Source organism: Macrotis lagotis, chromosome 5, assembly GCF_037893015.1.
Source record: "Macrotis lagotis isolate mMagLag1 chromosome 5, bilby.v1.9.chrom.fasta, whole genome shotgun sequence".
NCBI classification, from domain to species: Eukaryota; Metazoa; Chordata; class Mammalia; order Peramelemorphia; family Peramelidae; genus Macrotis; species Macrotis lagotis.
In genome coordinates, this window is record NC_133662.1 from 239,503,947 (window position 1) to 239,518,279 (window position 14,333).

Consider the following 14,333-nt stretch of genomic DNA (forward strand, 5'->3'; position numbering starts at 1 on the left):
TCACTTCTTTCTCCAGCTTATTTTATAGATGAGGAAACTGAGGCAAATAGGGGAAGTGATTTTTCCAGGTTCACACAGTGTCTAGTTTTACACTCATATATGCAAATATGTCCATGATATGTATGTGTAGAAACACGTAATAACAGATATGAATCTCCTGATTGTGTCAATGTTCACATCTAGGAAGGGGATGATCCACATGCTTTGTGGAGGTCTTAGCAAAATTGATAAGGTTGGGAGGGTCATTCCTCCTGGATATATCTCCTGGAAGGTGTGCCTAATATACAGCTCCATTCTGAACTGAGGGCTATTGATGGACAAAGTCAGAAAATAGCTTTCCAGATCCCATCTTCTGATGGTGGAATTGAATAAGAACTCCATTTGGGGGGTCTGGTTTTCTAGCTGAGCCAACACACACATATGTAAGCAGTGAGTTTAGAAAGTATCGATAAACCTAATTCTGTTTGTCCTTTCTTGAGACATTTGTCCCTCATTAGAACAACTCTGAAAATTACCATGTCTAATAATTATTTTTAAGGCCAGACTCATAGAGTTCATCAGTATGTATTCATATATGTGCAAAAAGTTGCCCAATCACTTCAAAACTTGGGGGAAACTCGAATGTCTTGAGAAGATGCTGCCATTTTAACATTCTTCCAAAGGAACATCAGACTCATTTCTATGCCTCTGCTGCCCCCTTCTGGTCTCCCATTCCCACACAAACTCCAGGTTGGCCTCTACAGAGGAAATGAGAGCTATGGGTTTGATCAAACAATCGATAAAGAGGTCATAATGGTGACTTTCCCCTGGCCTGGTAAAACAAGGTCTTTTTCAAGTACCAGATTATTCCAAGACAGTCTTCCAGTCCTCCAAAATGGCATCTCCCCTAGGGGGATTATCTCTAGTTTTGCCCTGTCCTAAATCTAGTACACATAGAAACGTTGGCACATTGTCTCCCCTTCGAATGTAACTTCCTTAAGGACAAGGACTACCTTTTGCCTTTTTTTTGTATCCTCAACATTGATCACAGAGTCTGATTCACAGGGCCTTATAAATGTTTGTTAAGGGACTAGCCCTGAGCCAGGGCATCCACCCAAGTGGCATCTCTACAGACATCTCTACATTTGCTACTAGCTGGGATTTGGAACCCTGCCCTGCAATGGGCAAGGAGAGAGCCAACATCCCTAAAGAAGCTCCTAAGGATCCTGCAGCTTCTATCTGAGTTTGTCTGGTTTCTGACTTGGGATTCCTATGACAAAGATATGTACTGGAACACATAAAGGAAAAGCCAGTTTGGTACCTGAGCAACAAAAAGGAAATTTAATGAATCTGCAATTTAAAAGTTATTGATTTCAGAAACTGAAATAAGAGAGAATGGCCCAAATTCACAAATCTTCAACACGAATCAGAACGAGGAGCCCAGGAATGAAACGTCACTCCCAGACAAGGGAAGGGTCTATTGCCAACACACAACAGGTGATTGAAATGGGTACACCCAAAGTGGAACACAAGTGGGGAGTCCTGAGGAGCTGGGACCACCCGGGGGGAAGGCTGCTCCTTAACCCGGCCCCAGTCGTGACCTAGTCAACGTTTGACGTTTGACCTAAGCTCTAACCTAGCCACCTGACAATGTAAAGTCCTGGACAGTAGACTATGTTGGAGTTGGAAGGGATCAGGGAAACCCTTTAACTCCCCTCACCTTACACAGAGGACACTGAACCTGGGATGGGAAGTGACATACCCAAGGTCATACAGCTAGTTAGCAGCAGCCAGCCTGGGAGTGTTGACTTTCCCACCACGCCACAATGCGTCATTCCCATCGTACTCAGTAGCCCTTGTTTGGGGGTGAGGGGCAGGGGGAGAGGAGTCCTAGACTAGAAACTAAATTCAACCTAACTAAAGGGTCTCTCCCTCTTGGCCCCCATCCATTAGAGCTGTCATCTTATCCATCTCATTGCCTTCATGCAAAACCTCCCCTGAATCAAATGAGATATTAGATGTAAAGAGTTTCAGAACCTATGATTGGTATAAAACACTTTCCTCCTCAGAAAATATACTCTTACACCCCTCTTGGGGAAGAGAACTTCTCCTAATTCTTCTGTGTCTACTTTTTTTGTGTATGTTGCATCTCCCCAGTAGAATAGAAGCTCCTTGAGGGCATGGACTAGACAGCTCACTTTTGTCTTGCTTTCACCAGTGTCTGCTGTAGCTGTTTAATAAACAGTTGTTGAATTGAATTAGAACACACACACACACACACACACACACACACACACACACACACACACACACACACACCTCCTCTCCTTAAGTCCCTTGTACCACTCCAGGAGAGGGTAACATTTTTTATTATCCCTGTATCTTCCAGATTTTCAATCCTTGGGGCTTAGCTCAAACCTCTACTTCCAATGCCAACACAAATCCTGTACCCCTAAATCCTCTGAGACAGTCATTTCCATTAGGTAGCCCTATCAAAGACACACAGTTTCACAAACACACACACACACACACACACACACAAACACACACACACACACACACACACACACAAACATCTTGCTAACCATTCACTGCTCCTGCTGGGTAGAGAAATAAGGTTTTGCTTTTGTGCCCAGAAAGATAATAGATCCAGAGCTGGAAGGTATCTCAGAGGTCATCAGTGGCCCAGGGAGGGCACAAAGGTAATAACAAAGGGTGGGTTTAAACCTAAATTCTCTGACTCCAGAGACAGTCCACTAGTTCTTACAATACTGCCTTTGTCTGCCATGAACCAAAGGACAGGTGAACATTCTTCTTTGCCCAGTTCATTCAATGCTACAAACACACACACACACATACACACACACACACATACACACACACACACAAACACACTCTCACATACACGCACATACCCTTCTGTAGTACCAACAAGTTTGTTATTGTCTGTTTCTCTCCTATGATCTTGGGGAATCATCCTTGGTTTCTCACCAATCCAGAGACTTGCCCTACAATCCAAGGCACTGTCCTGAAGACAGATGCCACCTACACCCCAGGGTTGCCCATTCTCCTGCCTCAACATGGAGACATCCTCCCTGGTCTCTCCCCCCAGTCTTCCTGCTGTGGTTCCAGTCCACCTCCCCTACTGTTCTCAGTAGAATTCAATAGAGCCAAATAAACCCTCTCCTTCAGTTGTGCTTAGTTGTGCGAGACAAGGATCAACAATCCAAGGCCTCCAAGAGATTTTTTTCCTTACAGATATCTTTTTCCCCTTCCCTCCTACTCTTTCCAGGTCACCTGGGTTCAGGTTTAATTCTTGAGCCCCAAACTAAAATGATCAGAGTTGACTTGCTAGCCAGGGCCCAATTTGGTTGTACAATATGTGGCAGAGATGGAGAAATGCTCCTTTGCCTGAGATGTCCTTCTTACCCAGACTCCTCTCTGACTCTGAGTCCGCTACAGAAAAACAAATACTAAGGAAGGAAAATAGCTCTTCATTCCTTTAGCAGATTTTTTTCTGGAATGATGTATCCCAATCATTTTCCCCTGACTTAACCCTGCCCAGAGGACTCCTCCCTAGCCATCCTTCCCCTCTGAAGTATTCCTCTACTAGAATGTAAGCTCCATGAGGATAGGAATTGCGCTTGTATTTCCAGTACTCTACACAGTGATTAGCGCTTAATAATTCATGGGCAGGCTGGGAAGAGACAGGAAGAAGACAAAGACAAGACAAAATGACCCTCTTCAGCCATGCCCAGAGCCAGACATCCTGTAAGTGGAGAATCCTAGAGGAAGCAAAACGCTAAGTCAGCCCTTCTCTCTTTTGATGGTGGAAAGGGAGATGGAGGAAGGAGAGGAGATGTCCTACGAGTAAAGCAGGGAGAGACCATGGGCATTGGTCTGAATGGTGAGAGGCTAAAGGGTAGACAGTAGCAATGGACTGTATTCTAGTCCCCAGTCTATTTGTGAATCACTTCCCTTTTCCTGGCCTCAGTTTCCCCTAGATATAAAATGAAAGGAGATTTGGCTTCTAAGGGTCCTAGCTCTTCTCCTTCTCAGTGTATCTAGACAACCACAGTGCAAATCAGAATAGGAGGAGGAGGGCTATGTATGGCAGAAACGAATGCAGGTCCAGTCAGTTTGGGATTGGGGCCATCTACACCTTCATTGTTTATGCACACAGAGACCCTCTCTCATCCTTATCACTCCCCCTCACCCCCATGACCTACAGAAATTGACAGATAACCCTGCCATGCTGTCCGCCATCTGGCCCCCAAAACCTAAACCTCCCTTAAAACTTGGTTCAAAAGGTGGTTCAGTCTCTTAATTTGTAAAATGAGAATATTGAATTCAATGGCCTCTGAGGTCCCTTCCATCTTTAAATCAATGATGCTGTGATCCTGGCCATCAGCAGTAAACAGGAACAAAGGGGGAGGGCAGGGGATTCAGTAACACAGTCTCCCCTGTCTTTGGGATGAAAAAAAAAATCTTCAAATTCTGGGGAGGAGTCACTCAACTATGGCAGTTTGGTATCAAAGACACCCACTCTGACACTGTCCCCTGGACAGACATGACCTCTACCACTCCTGACTAACCCACAAAGCTTTCTTTTTCCTTGGTGTAAACATTAACCACCCAACAGGAAACAACAGAGGCTTTAGGTCCCCGACTACCAAGGTGCCTCCCAAACTGGGGCCTCCAGGAGAGAAATGCCACCTAAGCACCACCCCCAATGGCCCAGACGTGCTAGGAAAGCACTTCTGTATTGGATCAGGAATGACCTGAAGGTTAGGGATGCCCCTGGGGATGAAGGGGTTGAAGTGGGCAGAACTAGATCCCCTAAAGAACAAGTCACCCTAGAGGTGCCTCCCCCAAAGCAACTAGACAATGAGAAAGACTTGGGAGATTTAACACAGAAGGTCGGGCCCCTTCCCTGGGAAGACACTGGGTGAGAAGAACAAGAAAGGGAGAAAGTGAAGTTATTAGTGAAGGAGGGCTGGTGACTACTGATCCCAATTCTTGCCCCTGCCAGGTTGAAATGGAAGCATTATCTCTATTCCCACTCTCCACCCCACACCCTCATCCTGTTATCCAAGGTCAAGAGAATTAAGCCAAACTTCTCCAGAACCTGGAATCTCCTAAATCCCCCAGATCCTTGCCCAGTAGCCTCTCCTCGATCTCAATCTCCCTGAGGCCTTTCTGGAAGGTGACATTCCTTCCCCAAACTAGAATCTAAAACCCCACAAATGTATCCATCTAGCATCTGGGAAGAGGCTAACAATTGTGATAGCGGGAGGGAGATACCACTGAGATGGAAGGGGACTCCATTTCTCACTAAGGAACCTTGGGGATCCCCTACATCTTTCAGCAGAGGAGATACATGACAAGGGAGGACCCACCCCGACACTCCTCTGGCAGGAGAGAGCAAATCACACCATCAGTTTGATGGAAGGAGGGGCCAGGAGCTGGGGTGGAGGGAGAGTTGGAGGCCAGAAAGGGCCTCGGTTTGGGGAAGTTCATGGCCCTCCACTGTAGGAATAATCTGCTTTGTTGTGCATCACCAGCTTGTTGTCTACAAAGTAAAAACTGTCCGACTGAGTCTCATAGGGATGGCGGATCATCTCACTGACTGCAAGAGACCAAAGACAGGACCAGAGGTTAGGGGTCACTTAGAGAATGACTTGTTCAGTGTGATTCTAGCGAATGTAATTCTAGTCTCCAATCCCTGGGCAGAGAGAGACGAAGGAGTCCCCGGGCAGAATGGGCATACCCTGGATCATGGCTCTTGAGAAAGCCCCTTGCTTGAGGGTCTTTCTCGTAACACAGGAGGGCTTGATGTGGAGGCATCAGAAATAATCGTGGTGCCAAAAACCAAAAGGTATCAATTAAACACATTTTTATAAGGGGACTAAGTGAGAAATGTATGGCATTGGGTCAATAGGGTCCTGACTCTCTATGGAACCCTAGAGAAAAATCAGTGACCTTCTTCTTCTGGGTCTCGGTTTCTCACCCACCCACCATCCTGACCCCAATGGAGAAGTAGGGAGAATCGTGTGGAGACACAGACACATGTAGACCCCCAAACTCACTTAGCTCCTCCGACAGCGGGGGAAACTCATAGATGTGTTCACAAGTATTCTTGCTTCTGGGGATGCAGAAACCAAATTCGAAGTCAAAGCTCTTGAGAAGTTGGTTGCGAAAGTAATGTCTCTCGATCATCCGGAAATTATTGATGGGCTTGTCTCCCACTGTGAACTCCACACTGTGAAAGGAGGGGGAGATGGGAAAGCAAAGGGGAGAAGGGGGTGGGAGCCAACATTTAGGAAGAGGCTCTCCCTGGGGGGAGGGGGTATCACCTCCTGAGGCCAATCCAAAGGGTTCCCAGGAGGTAGGACCAGCTTGGTTAGACCATCCTTTCGAGGATGCACATTGCCCAAGTGCCCTACAAATCACAGGACATGTTTCAGGTCTCCCCAACACACCCTATCCCACATCAGATATCCCAGTAACTCACGTGGCTCCAACCTGCCGCAGGCGGAGGAAGGCCGGGGTGAACTGGTAGCGGACAAAGCGGCCGGCATTGGGGTCCACATCCCGCTTGTCGCTAAGGTCCCTCTCTGCAATGGCGGACCCCCACCACCCCCGGTAACCTGGGGTTAATGGCTGGCAAACCAGCACCAGCCCTCCCTGAGCACAGACCCCTGAGCTCCCCTCAGGCCACGTTACCCTTCCCTTCCCTAGGAAGCCAGCACCCAATCTCCTCCCACAGTAGAGTACCAGCTGCTGAAGGCCCAGGCTTCCCTTGGTTCTCTACCCCAAAATATACACACCCACACTCACTCACACACACTCCTCACACACACTCACACTCATGCTCACACACACTCACCTCACACAAACATACACACTCATACTCACACATACACACTCATACCTCTCACAACAAACACATACTCATACACATTTACATACATAGACATACTCCTACACACATGCTTATACACATTTTCACTCACTCACTCAAAACACTGTCCTCTCACACTCACACCTCACATACTCTTGCACACTCATTCACATATAAACTCTCAACATAAATGCATTTTTACCTCTCAAAAATATACATACTAACACACTCATACACACACACTCACACAGTTACACATTTACTCACATATGTCTCTCATTCATACACACACACTCTTATTCACACTCTACACATACATACTCCGACACACAAGCACAGAGCTCTCATCCCTTACACATGACACTCACAGCTGTCTCTCTCTCTCTCACACACATAACACACGCACCCCCTTACACTTTTCCTCTTACACTGGTTATCTTCCCACCCTCCGAAATCACCCAGATCCTGGTGACTTCAGACTTCTGAGCCCCAGGCTCTGTCCAGAGCACCATCCTACCTCACTCCTCACCCCTAGGGACTTTTGGACTAAGGGGAAGAGAAAGGCCAAGGCCTCAGTTCAGTCTCTCAGGTTCATGGAAACAGAGTTGATCAAACAATTACTTTCTGACCAACACTGTGCTAGGTCATATAGAATCCTAAAATTTAGGCATGGAAAGGACCTAAGGTTAGGTGACTTAGCCAAGGTCTCAGAGATAGCAAGTGATGGTGCTAGGGATACAAAAACAAAAGGAAAGTTTCTCTACCCTCACTCTAGAAGCCTCTATGCCATCAGAGGCAGAGGAATGGATGGAAGAATCTCCCAAGACCTTCCCTTCTTACTCTTCTGGAGTGGTCATTTCTGCTGTAAGCATAGGCAGATATACAGGAAGAGTTTAATCAATGTTGGTTGACTGAATGTGGATCACACATCAAGTGAGGACTTGGGGGAAGAGGTGCGTGGAGTCAGGAGAACTAGACCTGCCATCCACCAGCTGTGAGGCCTTGGGCTAATGAATCCACCACTCTGGACTTCAGTTTCCCATGAATGAGGACTTCCCAGTGGGTGAATTTGCACCCCAGTACTGATCCTCCTTCCGAGCCAACCTGCTACTCACCCGAAGCAGGGGGCTTGCTGATCTCAAAAAGGACGGTGCCCGACTCCATGTCCCGAATCTTGAACCTGGTGAAATCAATCTTGTATACGTTCTCCTCTGGAGAGCAGAGGTAATCTGTGGTGGGGATGGAGATGATGGCCAGTGAGACCAGAGAGGTTGGGGGGTGGAAAGTTCCTTGGTCTGTTGTAGATTGAGTCTCCAAGTGGTCCTGGGCAAGTCAGCTCCCTCCCTGAAGGGGGGGTCAAACTACAGCCATCAGTCCAGAGAAACCACAACCCAAGGGAGGAGACTCATAGCATCAGCAAAAGACCTCAGAGGCTTCAGTCCAACCCTTTCATTTAACAGATGAGGAAACTGAGGCCTAGGGAGGTGAAGAATCTTCAAATCCTGACTCTATAGCTGAAAGGGACCTCAGAGACCACTTAAGCCAAAGACCCTTCCAGCTCTAACCTTCAATTCCAACATTGTAGGTTGCTGCCCCATTTCTCTCATTGTGTATTAGCTCTCTCCTCCGATCAGGAGCTCCCCCTCCCTCCAACCCCAGAGCTCCCAGGGGTCCCTGAGGATGGGGACTGGGTCCTAGAACACAGAATTTTAGGAATTTTAGAACTCTTACTCCTCTGGAGTAGTCAGTTCTGATCAGTTCTAAGCATAGGTAGGCAAACAGGAAGAGTTTAATAATGCTTGTTGCCTGAATATCGATCACATCAAGTGAGGACTTGGGAAAAGAGGTGCCACAGGAGTCAGAAGAACTGGGCCTGCCATCTACTAGGTGTGAGACCTTGGGCAAGTGAATCCATCCCTCTGGGCCTCAGTTTCCCCTGAATGAGGAATTCCCAGCAGGGGAATTTGGACCATATATAATTCATATACATCTATATAACTGCATAGACACACATATGCGCTTATACACCTGCACATGTAAATAGACATAAATGTTGCATGTATAGAAATGATATCTGTATGGATGCATGTTGTATATGTAATCTGTACACATGTGTATAAAGAAAATATCATCTATTGTATGTACATATATAATATATTGTATGTATAAATGCAAGGGGTTTTTTTTTTGCAAGGCAATGGGGTTAAGTGGCTTGCCAGCTAGGTAATTATTAAGTGCCTGAGGCCAGATTTGAACTCAAATGCTCCTGACTCCAGGGCCAGTGCTCTATCCACTGCACCAACTAGCCGCCCCACATGCAAGTGTTTTTAATATTGAAAAACCCTGCTCAGAGGTATGGCTTTCTCTCTAAGTAAATGATGATGTATATATTTTTTAAAGTCAAATGACTTAAAATGCTCCTCCCCCAAGCAGCTGCCTATCGTGACTCTCCATGGTCCTGCCTCGCTTGGCTATTCAGACCTTGCCCCCTTTCTCTCTTCATCCCAATAGGAAGGGAAGATGAAGTCCCCAGCCCAGATGTCCCTTGCTACCTGCCCCCCACCACACACACTCACACAATCTCTCCTGGGGCCTGAGTCATCAGTCCCTGGTCCTCCCCTCATAAGAGGCTTAGCCGCCCCCTGGGCCAGCATAAGCAGATTACCAGAAGCTATCAACTGACTGAAAATAACTAGGAATGTTCTGGGGGGCTGGGAGCTCTCAGACTCCATCCTCAGGGGGAGACCCCCCCAGCTTCCTCCAGCCCAGCTCCCAATCCTCACTCAACTGGAGAAGCAAAGGGGCTTTCTAGGCCTGGGGACGTCTTTTCCCTCTCTCCCCAGGCCCTGTATCAGGAAGGTAATTCTAGGCCCTGGCTTCCTGGCAGACCAAATCTCTGTGGTCGGCTCTTGTTGAGTTTTAATCTCCCCTGGCTGCAGTTCTAGGGCGACCAAGTTCCTGGTTCAACTGTACAGGAAGATGATGGGAACCAAGCCAGGGGGGCAGATGACACTAACCACCAGCACCTCAGAAAAACCAGCCCTGGCTGCCCTTCCTCCTGATAAGCTGGGGCGGGACTTGGGGGGCAGGGGCGGAGATGAGAGGTCCATGGGGACCCTCAAAGGAAAGAGCCCAAGTGTGAACCTCAGAGACAAACAGGAAGCTGGAGTCACAGGGGAGCTGCTTAGGCCGAGGGGCCGCTGAGGACCACAGCTCTGCTCAGAAGAGAGGAAAGTGTAGAGAGAATAACCCCACTCAGATGGGAGGGCAGGCTTGAGACAGAAGCCACAAAAACCAAACCTGAGTCCCCCTCAGACTTGTCTCCAACCTCAGAGCCCTCAGAAAGGCAGGTTCTCGTGGGAACTGCCACCCCCACCCTGTCTCCTCAGGTCTCTCTCTGCCCCAACCCCACCTTGGCTTTCCTTTAGCTTCCCCCTCTATAGAAAGGATGGGGGAAATGCTTGGAGCCCCAAGTGGAGACCCCAGCTCCCAGCCTTGTCTTCTCTCTGTCAAGAGAACAATTTTGACCTTGGGCAAGTCACTTAACCCCATTGCCTCACAAAAACAAAGAGATCAGTTTTGTTCTTAGACCTGGGCAAACTGGTCAAGGCTGACCCTTCTCACCCAAGGAGAAGCCAGGGTGCTACAGAAGGGAGAGCCTGTAGTCTGGCCTCTGACATCTCACTAAATGACCTTCGGCATGTCACTTCCCATTTCTGGGTCTCCTTCTTCTTAGTAAAATGAGGGGTTGAGACAAAAACTCAAGTCTAAGGTTCCCAGCTCTCTCCCATAATATTTCTCTTTAAGTTGGGTCTTAGAAGGTACCTCGAAAACCTAATTCCACCATTTCTTCTCACTCCTCCACTATGTCTGATCCCTCTTTAGAAGGAATATACTCTTCCCAAGAGGCCTTCAGGAACTGTGGGTCCAGAAAATTAGGGATACCGCCCTCCTTCCCTTCCTCCCCACCCAGTCCATGTTCTCAGTTCCAAAATGGCAGACAACTGATCTGACGGGGAATGGGGCACTTCGGGAGGAGGGATTTCCACACTTGCCCCTAGCCTAGGTTGCTTAGGTCAAAATGTCCTCTCTTCTCCCCTATTTCCCAACCAAAAACTCCAGGTCCAGGACAATCCAGGAACAGCAGCCAAGGACATGGATATCAGGAATCTCTGGGATACTGGGGGGGAACCTGGGGGCCACAAGGGAGAGAACTCAAGGGGAGGTACAGAATCCCACTGATTGGATGTTTGATCTCCAGACGGGTCTATAGGGATTGGGGATAGTCCAGAATTGAAGAAAGGAAGGTAATTTGGGAGGAATAGGTGAATGGGTTGACTGAAAAGGGGGGGGGCAGAGGAACAGGGTTCCACTGGCTGGTTTGGGTTTGGGATTTTTTGTTTTGGTTTTATTTTTTTAAGGCAAGACTGCAGTCTTTTAAGGAGCCTGAGGCTGGGTCAGGGTAGGGAGAAAGGAACAGATGAATAGATAGACTTAGACAAGAAGTCCTGAGAGAAGGGGCTGGCTCTCCCCTTTGTATCTCCATCATCTAGAGCTCACATGAATATATATTGAATGACTACTGACTGACCAGCCTTTCTCTCTGGTCCTACCACAACCTATACTATATACATACATTTTCCTGTTTCTTCTCCATCTGGGTCAGAATGCTCAGTGTCCCAGGGGAAGGGCCCAGCCTAGGCAGGTCCTTCCTCTTTTATTAGGCACCAAAACTCACAGCAAAGGACAAAATGAGGAAGGAAGGACAAGCTGGGCCAGAGACGAAGGAGGAAGGGGTCTACTCCAGCTTAGGGAAAGAAGAAGTCTCATTGGATAGGGAAGGAAAGAAAAGTTCACCCTACCTTCTACCTGGACCTTGTGTGACCCAGTTACATTAAGCCTTGGAAAATGGGGGTCAAAGCAGGAGCCTGGATTCCTTAACCTCAGCCCCTCCCAAGGGACCCAGGGTTAAAGCATGGCTCCTTCCCAAGATGGTCCCCTGATATAATGAAAGATCTAACATTACCTTTCCCCTTCACCTATGGGGTGACTAGGTGGAACAGTGGATAGAGCACCTGCTGTGGAGTCGAGGACCTTTTTATTGTGGGGGGGGGAAGTTTGCAAGGCAATGAGGTTAAGTAACTTGCCCAAGGTCATACAGTTAGGTAATTATTAAGTGTCTGAAGTCACATTTGAACTCAGGTCCTCCTGATTCCAGGGCCGGTGCGCTATCCACAGCACCAATAAGACCTGAATTCAAATCCAACCTCAGACATTTGACACTAACTAGCTTTGTGACCTTGGACAAGTCACTTCACCTGACTGCCTCCCATCCAGGGCCATCTCCAGTCGTCCTGATTCCCATCTGGCCACTGGACCCAGATGGCTCTGGAGGAGAGAGTGAGGCTGGTGACTTAGCACAGCCCCCTGCACTCAAATTCATTCACTTGCTTGTCATAACAACACTTCCCTGATGTTGTGGTCTTCTTTGAGAATGAAGAAACATCATCATCGTCATCATCATCATCACGGATGGTAAGGCAAGTTCGGAGAACAAACACCAGCTACAACATCAGCTCCCTGTGGCCCGCTTCCCACAAGACTCTCTCCCCCTTGACCTCATCTGAGCCTTCATTTTAGGCCCTTAGCAGGGACTGCCCAGGTTCAGACCCTGGTCCCACCATTATGCGAGCTCCTTGAGAGAGGGGATTGCCTTCTGTATCGATGTATCCCATTGCTTTTTCTGGCTATCAGGATCTGGGGGAGGAAGGGCTGAGGCTTCAAGAACATGGCTTCGGGGACATTCAGTTATACCTTAACCCCAGGACCCTGATGGTCAGAAAAAGAACCAGGCAACTCGCCAGATGCCTGTTGGCCCCCCACCCTGGATCTCCAGAGGCAGCGGGTTGGAAGTAGCCCCAGCTGGGGGCGGGTCTCGGCCGGCGGAGAGTGTGCGGAGCCGCCCTCCCCGGGTGCTGGGTCAGCCGAGCGGATCTCCCGGGCCCGAGGGATTAGTGTCCAGGGTCACCTCACTGCCCTCAATCCACCGGCTCACCCACTGCTCCGGGGGCCCGCCAAGGCGCAGCCCCCTCGGGACCCCGGGGAGGCCACGGAGCCTTCCCGGAAAGCCTGGACCCGCCGGGGCGCCCGCGCACCCCGGCCCGGCTCACTTTAGTCCGAGCGGGAGTGGGGGGCGGCTCGGGAGGCGCGCGCAGCCCCGGGGCCCCGGGGCCCCCCAGCCCCAGCCCCGCCCCCTCACCGCACGTGACGCGCTGGAGCCCCAACACGTCCTCGGGCCCGATCAGCGCCTTCCTCCGAGGGGGCCCCGGCTCCGGGCCCGCCGCGTCGTCCTGGCAGCCCGCGGCCCCCGGCCCGGGGTCCGAGTCCCCGCCGCCGCCCTTCTTCACCTTCATGGCCCCGGCGCAGCCCGCGCGCTCTGCCCGCTGCGTCCGGCCCGGCCCCTGCCCGCCCTGCCCGCCCCGGCCCGGCCCGCCCCTGCCCGGGCCGCCCGCCCCGCCCCGGCCCGCCCCGCCCCGCCCCGCCCCTGCCCGGCCCAGCCCACCCCGCCCCGGCCCGCCCTGCCCCGCCCCCGCCCCGCCCCACCCCGCCCCGCCAGGTGCCTGCTCCCCGCCCCGCCCCGGATCCCCCCCCCCGCGCCCCCTGGTGCCAGCCTGGGGGGCGGGGACGGGGCATCTGGGAAAGCAGATGCCCGAGCTGGCACCGGGGCCTGGGCGTGGGGGCAGGGGCCCTCCCGACCGGGAAGTGCCCCATCGGCCCGGGGGCCCGGACCCGGACCCCCCGGGGAAGCCGGCCGCCCCGGGAGGGGGTGGGCAGAAAGGCCAGATGGCGCTCTGCGCGGGCAATGCCAGCTCTAGGGGCAGGGCACGGGGCGCTGCCGAGGCCACAACTGCAGGCAGCAGGCACCTCCCTCCTCCACAGGCCGGAGCGGCTCGGCCGGCAGCGGGCAGGGAAGGCAGGCGCAAGAGGTGGCCACGCTGGTGCCAACCTTCTCTCCTGGTGGGGCCGGTTAGGGCCTTCCCACCTGGGCACGCCGGGCCACCGCGGAGCTGCGGCCGGTGATGCCAGGGCCATCAGTAAGCAGCCGGGAGAGGGAGCCGCTCCCCCATTCCACGTTCCATCACGGGATTCTGCCAGCAAAGCAATGCCAGGGGCCTCCCGTACCGTCTGGGCACTCGCGAGTGGCTTCCTCCGACCCAATCTTTTTCTGTTCACGTTTGCAGAGGCCCATCGATCCACCCATCCCCCTTTTGTACCCCAAGATCTCAGCTCAGAGCTTACAGTTTAGACCCAAGAGAACACACAGGCATCATGGAGGGACAGATGACCCCAAAACTTTTATTTCCATTTGTTTCCTCCCTTTCTTTCCCGGTAACCTCCCATCCCACCAACTCTGCTGATCCCTCCTAAGGGAAGGAAATGAAAGGGGCCC

General features: G+C 50.8%; 1 protein-coding gene across 1 annotated transcript; it reads right to left on the reverse strand.

Moving 5' to 3' along the window:
• Positions 1–2,243: 2,243 nt before the first annotated feature.
• On the reverse strand, positions 2,244–13,306 carry UNC119 (unc-119 lipid binding chaperone). Its single transcript, XM_074189045.1, has 5 exons — positions 13,143–13,306; positions 7,999–8,112; positions 6,494–6,596; positions 6,069–6,241; positions 2,244–5,608 (listed from the first exon to the last, which is right to left on the reverse strand). The coding sequence occupies exons 1-5, from the start codon at positions 13,294–13,296 to the stop codon at positions 5,496–5,498; spliced, it is 657 nt and encodes a 218-aa protein (XP_074045146.1). The 5' UTR covers positions 13,297–13,306; the 3' UTR covers positions 2,244–5,495.
• Positions 13,307–14,333: the final 1,027 nt, after the last annotated feature.

What these genes read in the sequence shown, in the direction of transcription:
- UNC119 (XM_074189045.1), bottom strand. Translation starts at nt 13,296, where the DNA reads ATGAAGGTGAAGAAGGGCGGCGGCGGGGACTCGGACCCCGGGCCGGGG. An exon ending in CTGCGGCAGGTTGGAGCCAC is followed by an intron (nt 6,242 to 6,493) that starts GTGAGTTACTGG and finishes CTCCTTTCACAG; the next exon opens with TGTGGAGTTCACAGTGGGAG. An exon ending in CCCGCTGTCGGAGGAGCTAA is followed by an intron (nt 5,609 to 6,068) that starts GTGAGTTTGGGG and finishes GGTCTCTTGCAG; the next exon opens with TCAGTGAGATGATCCGCCAT.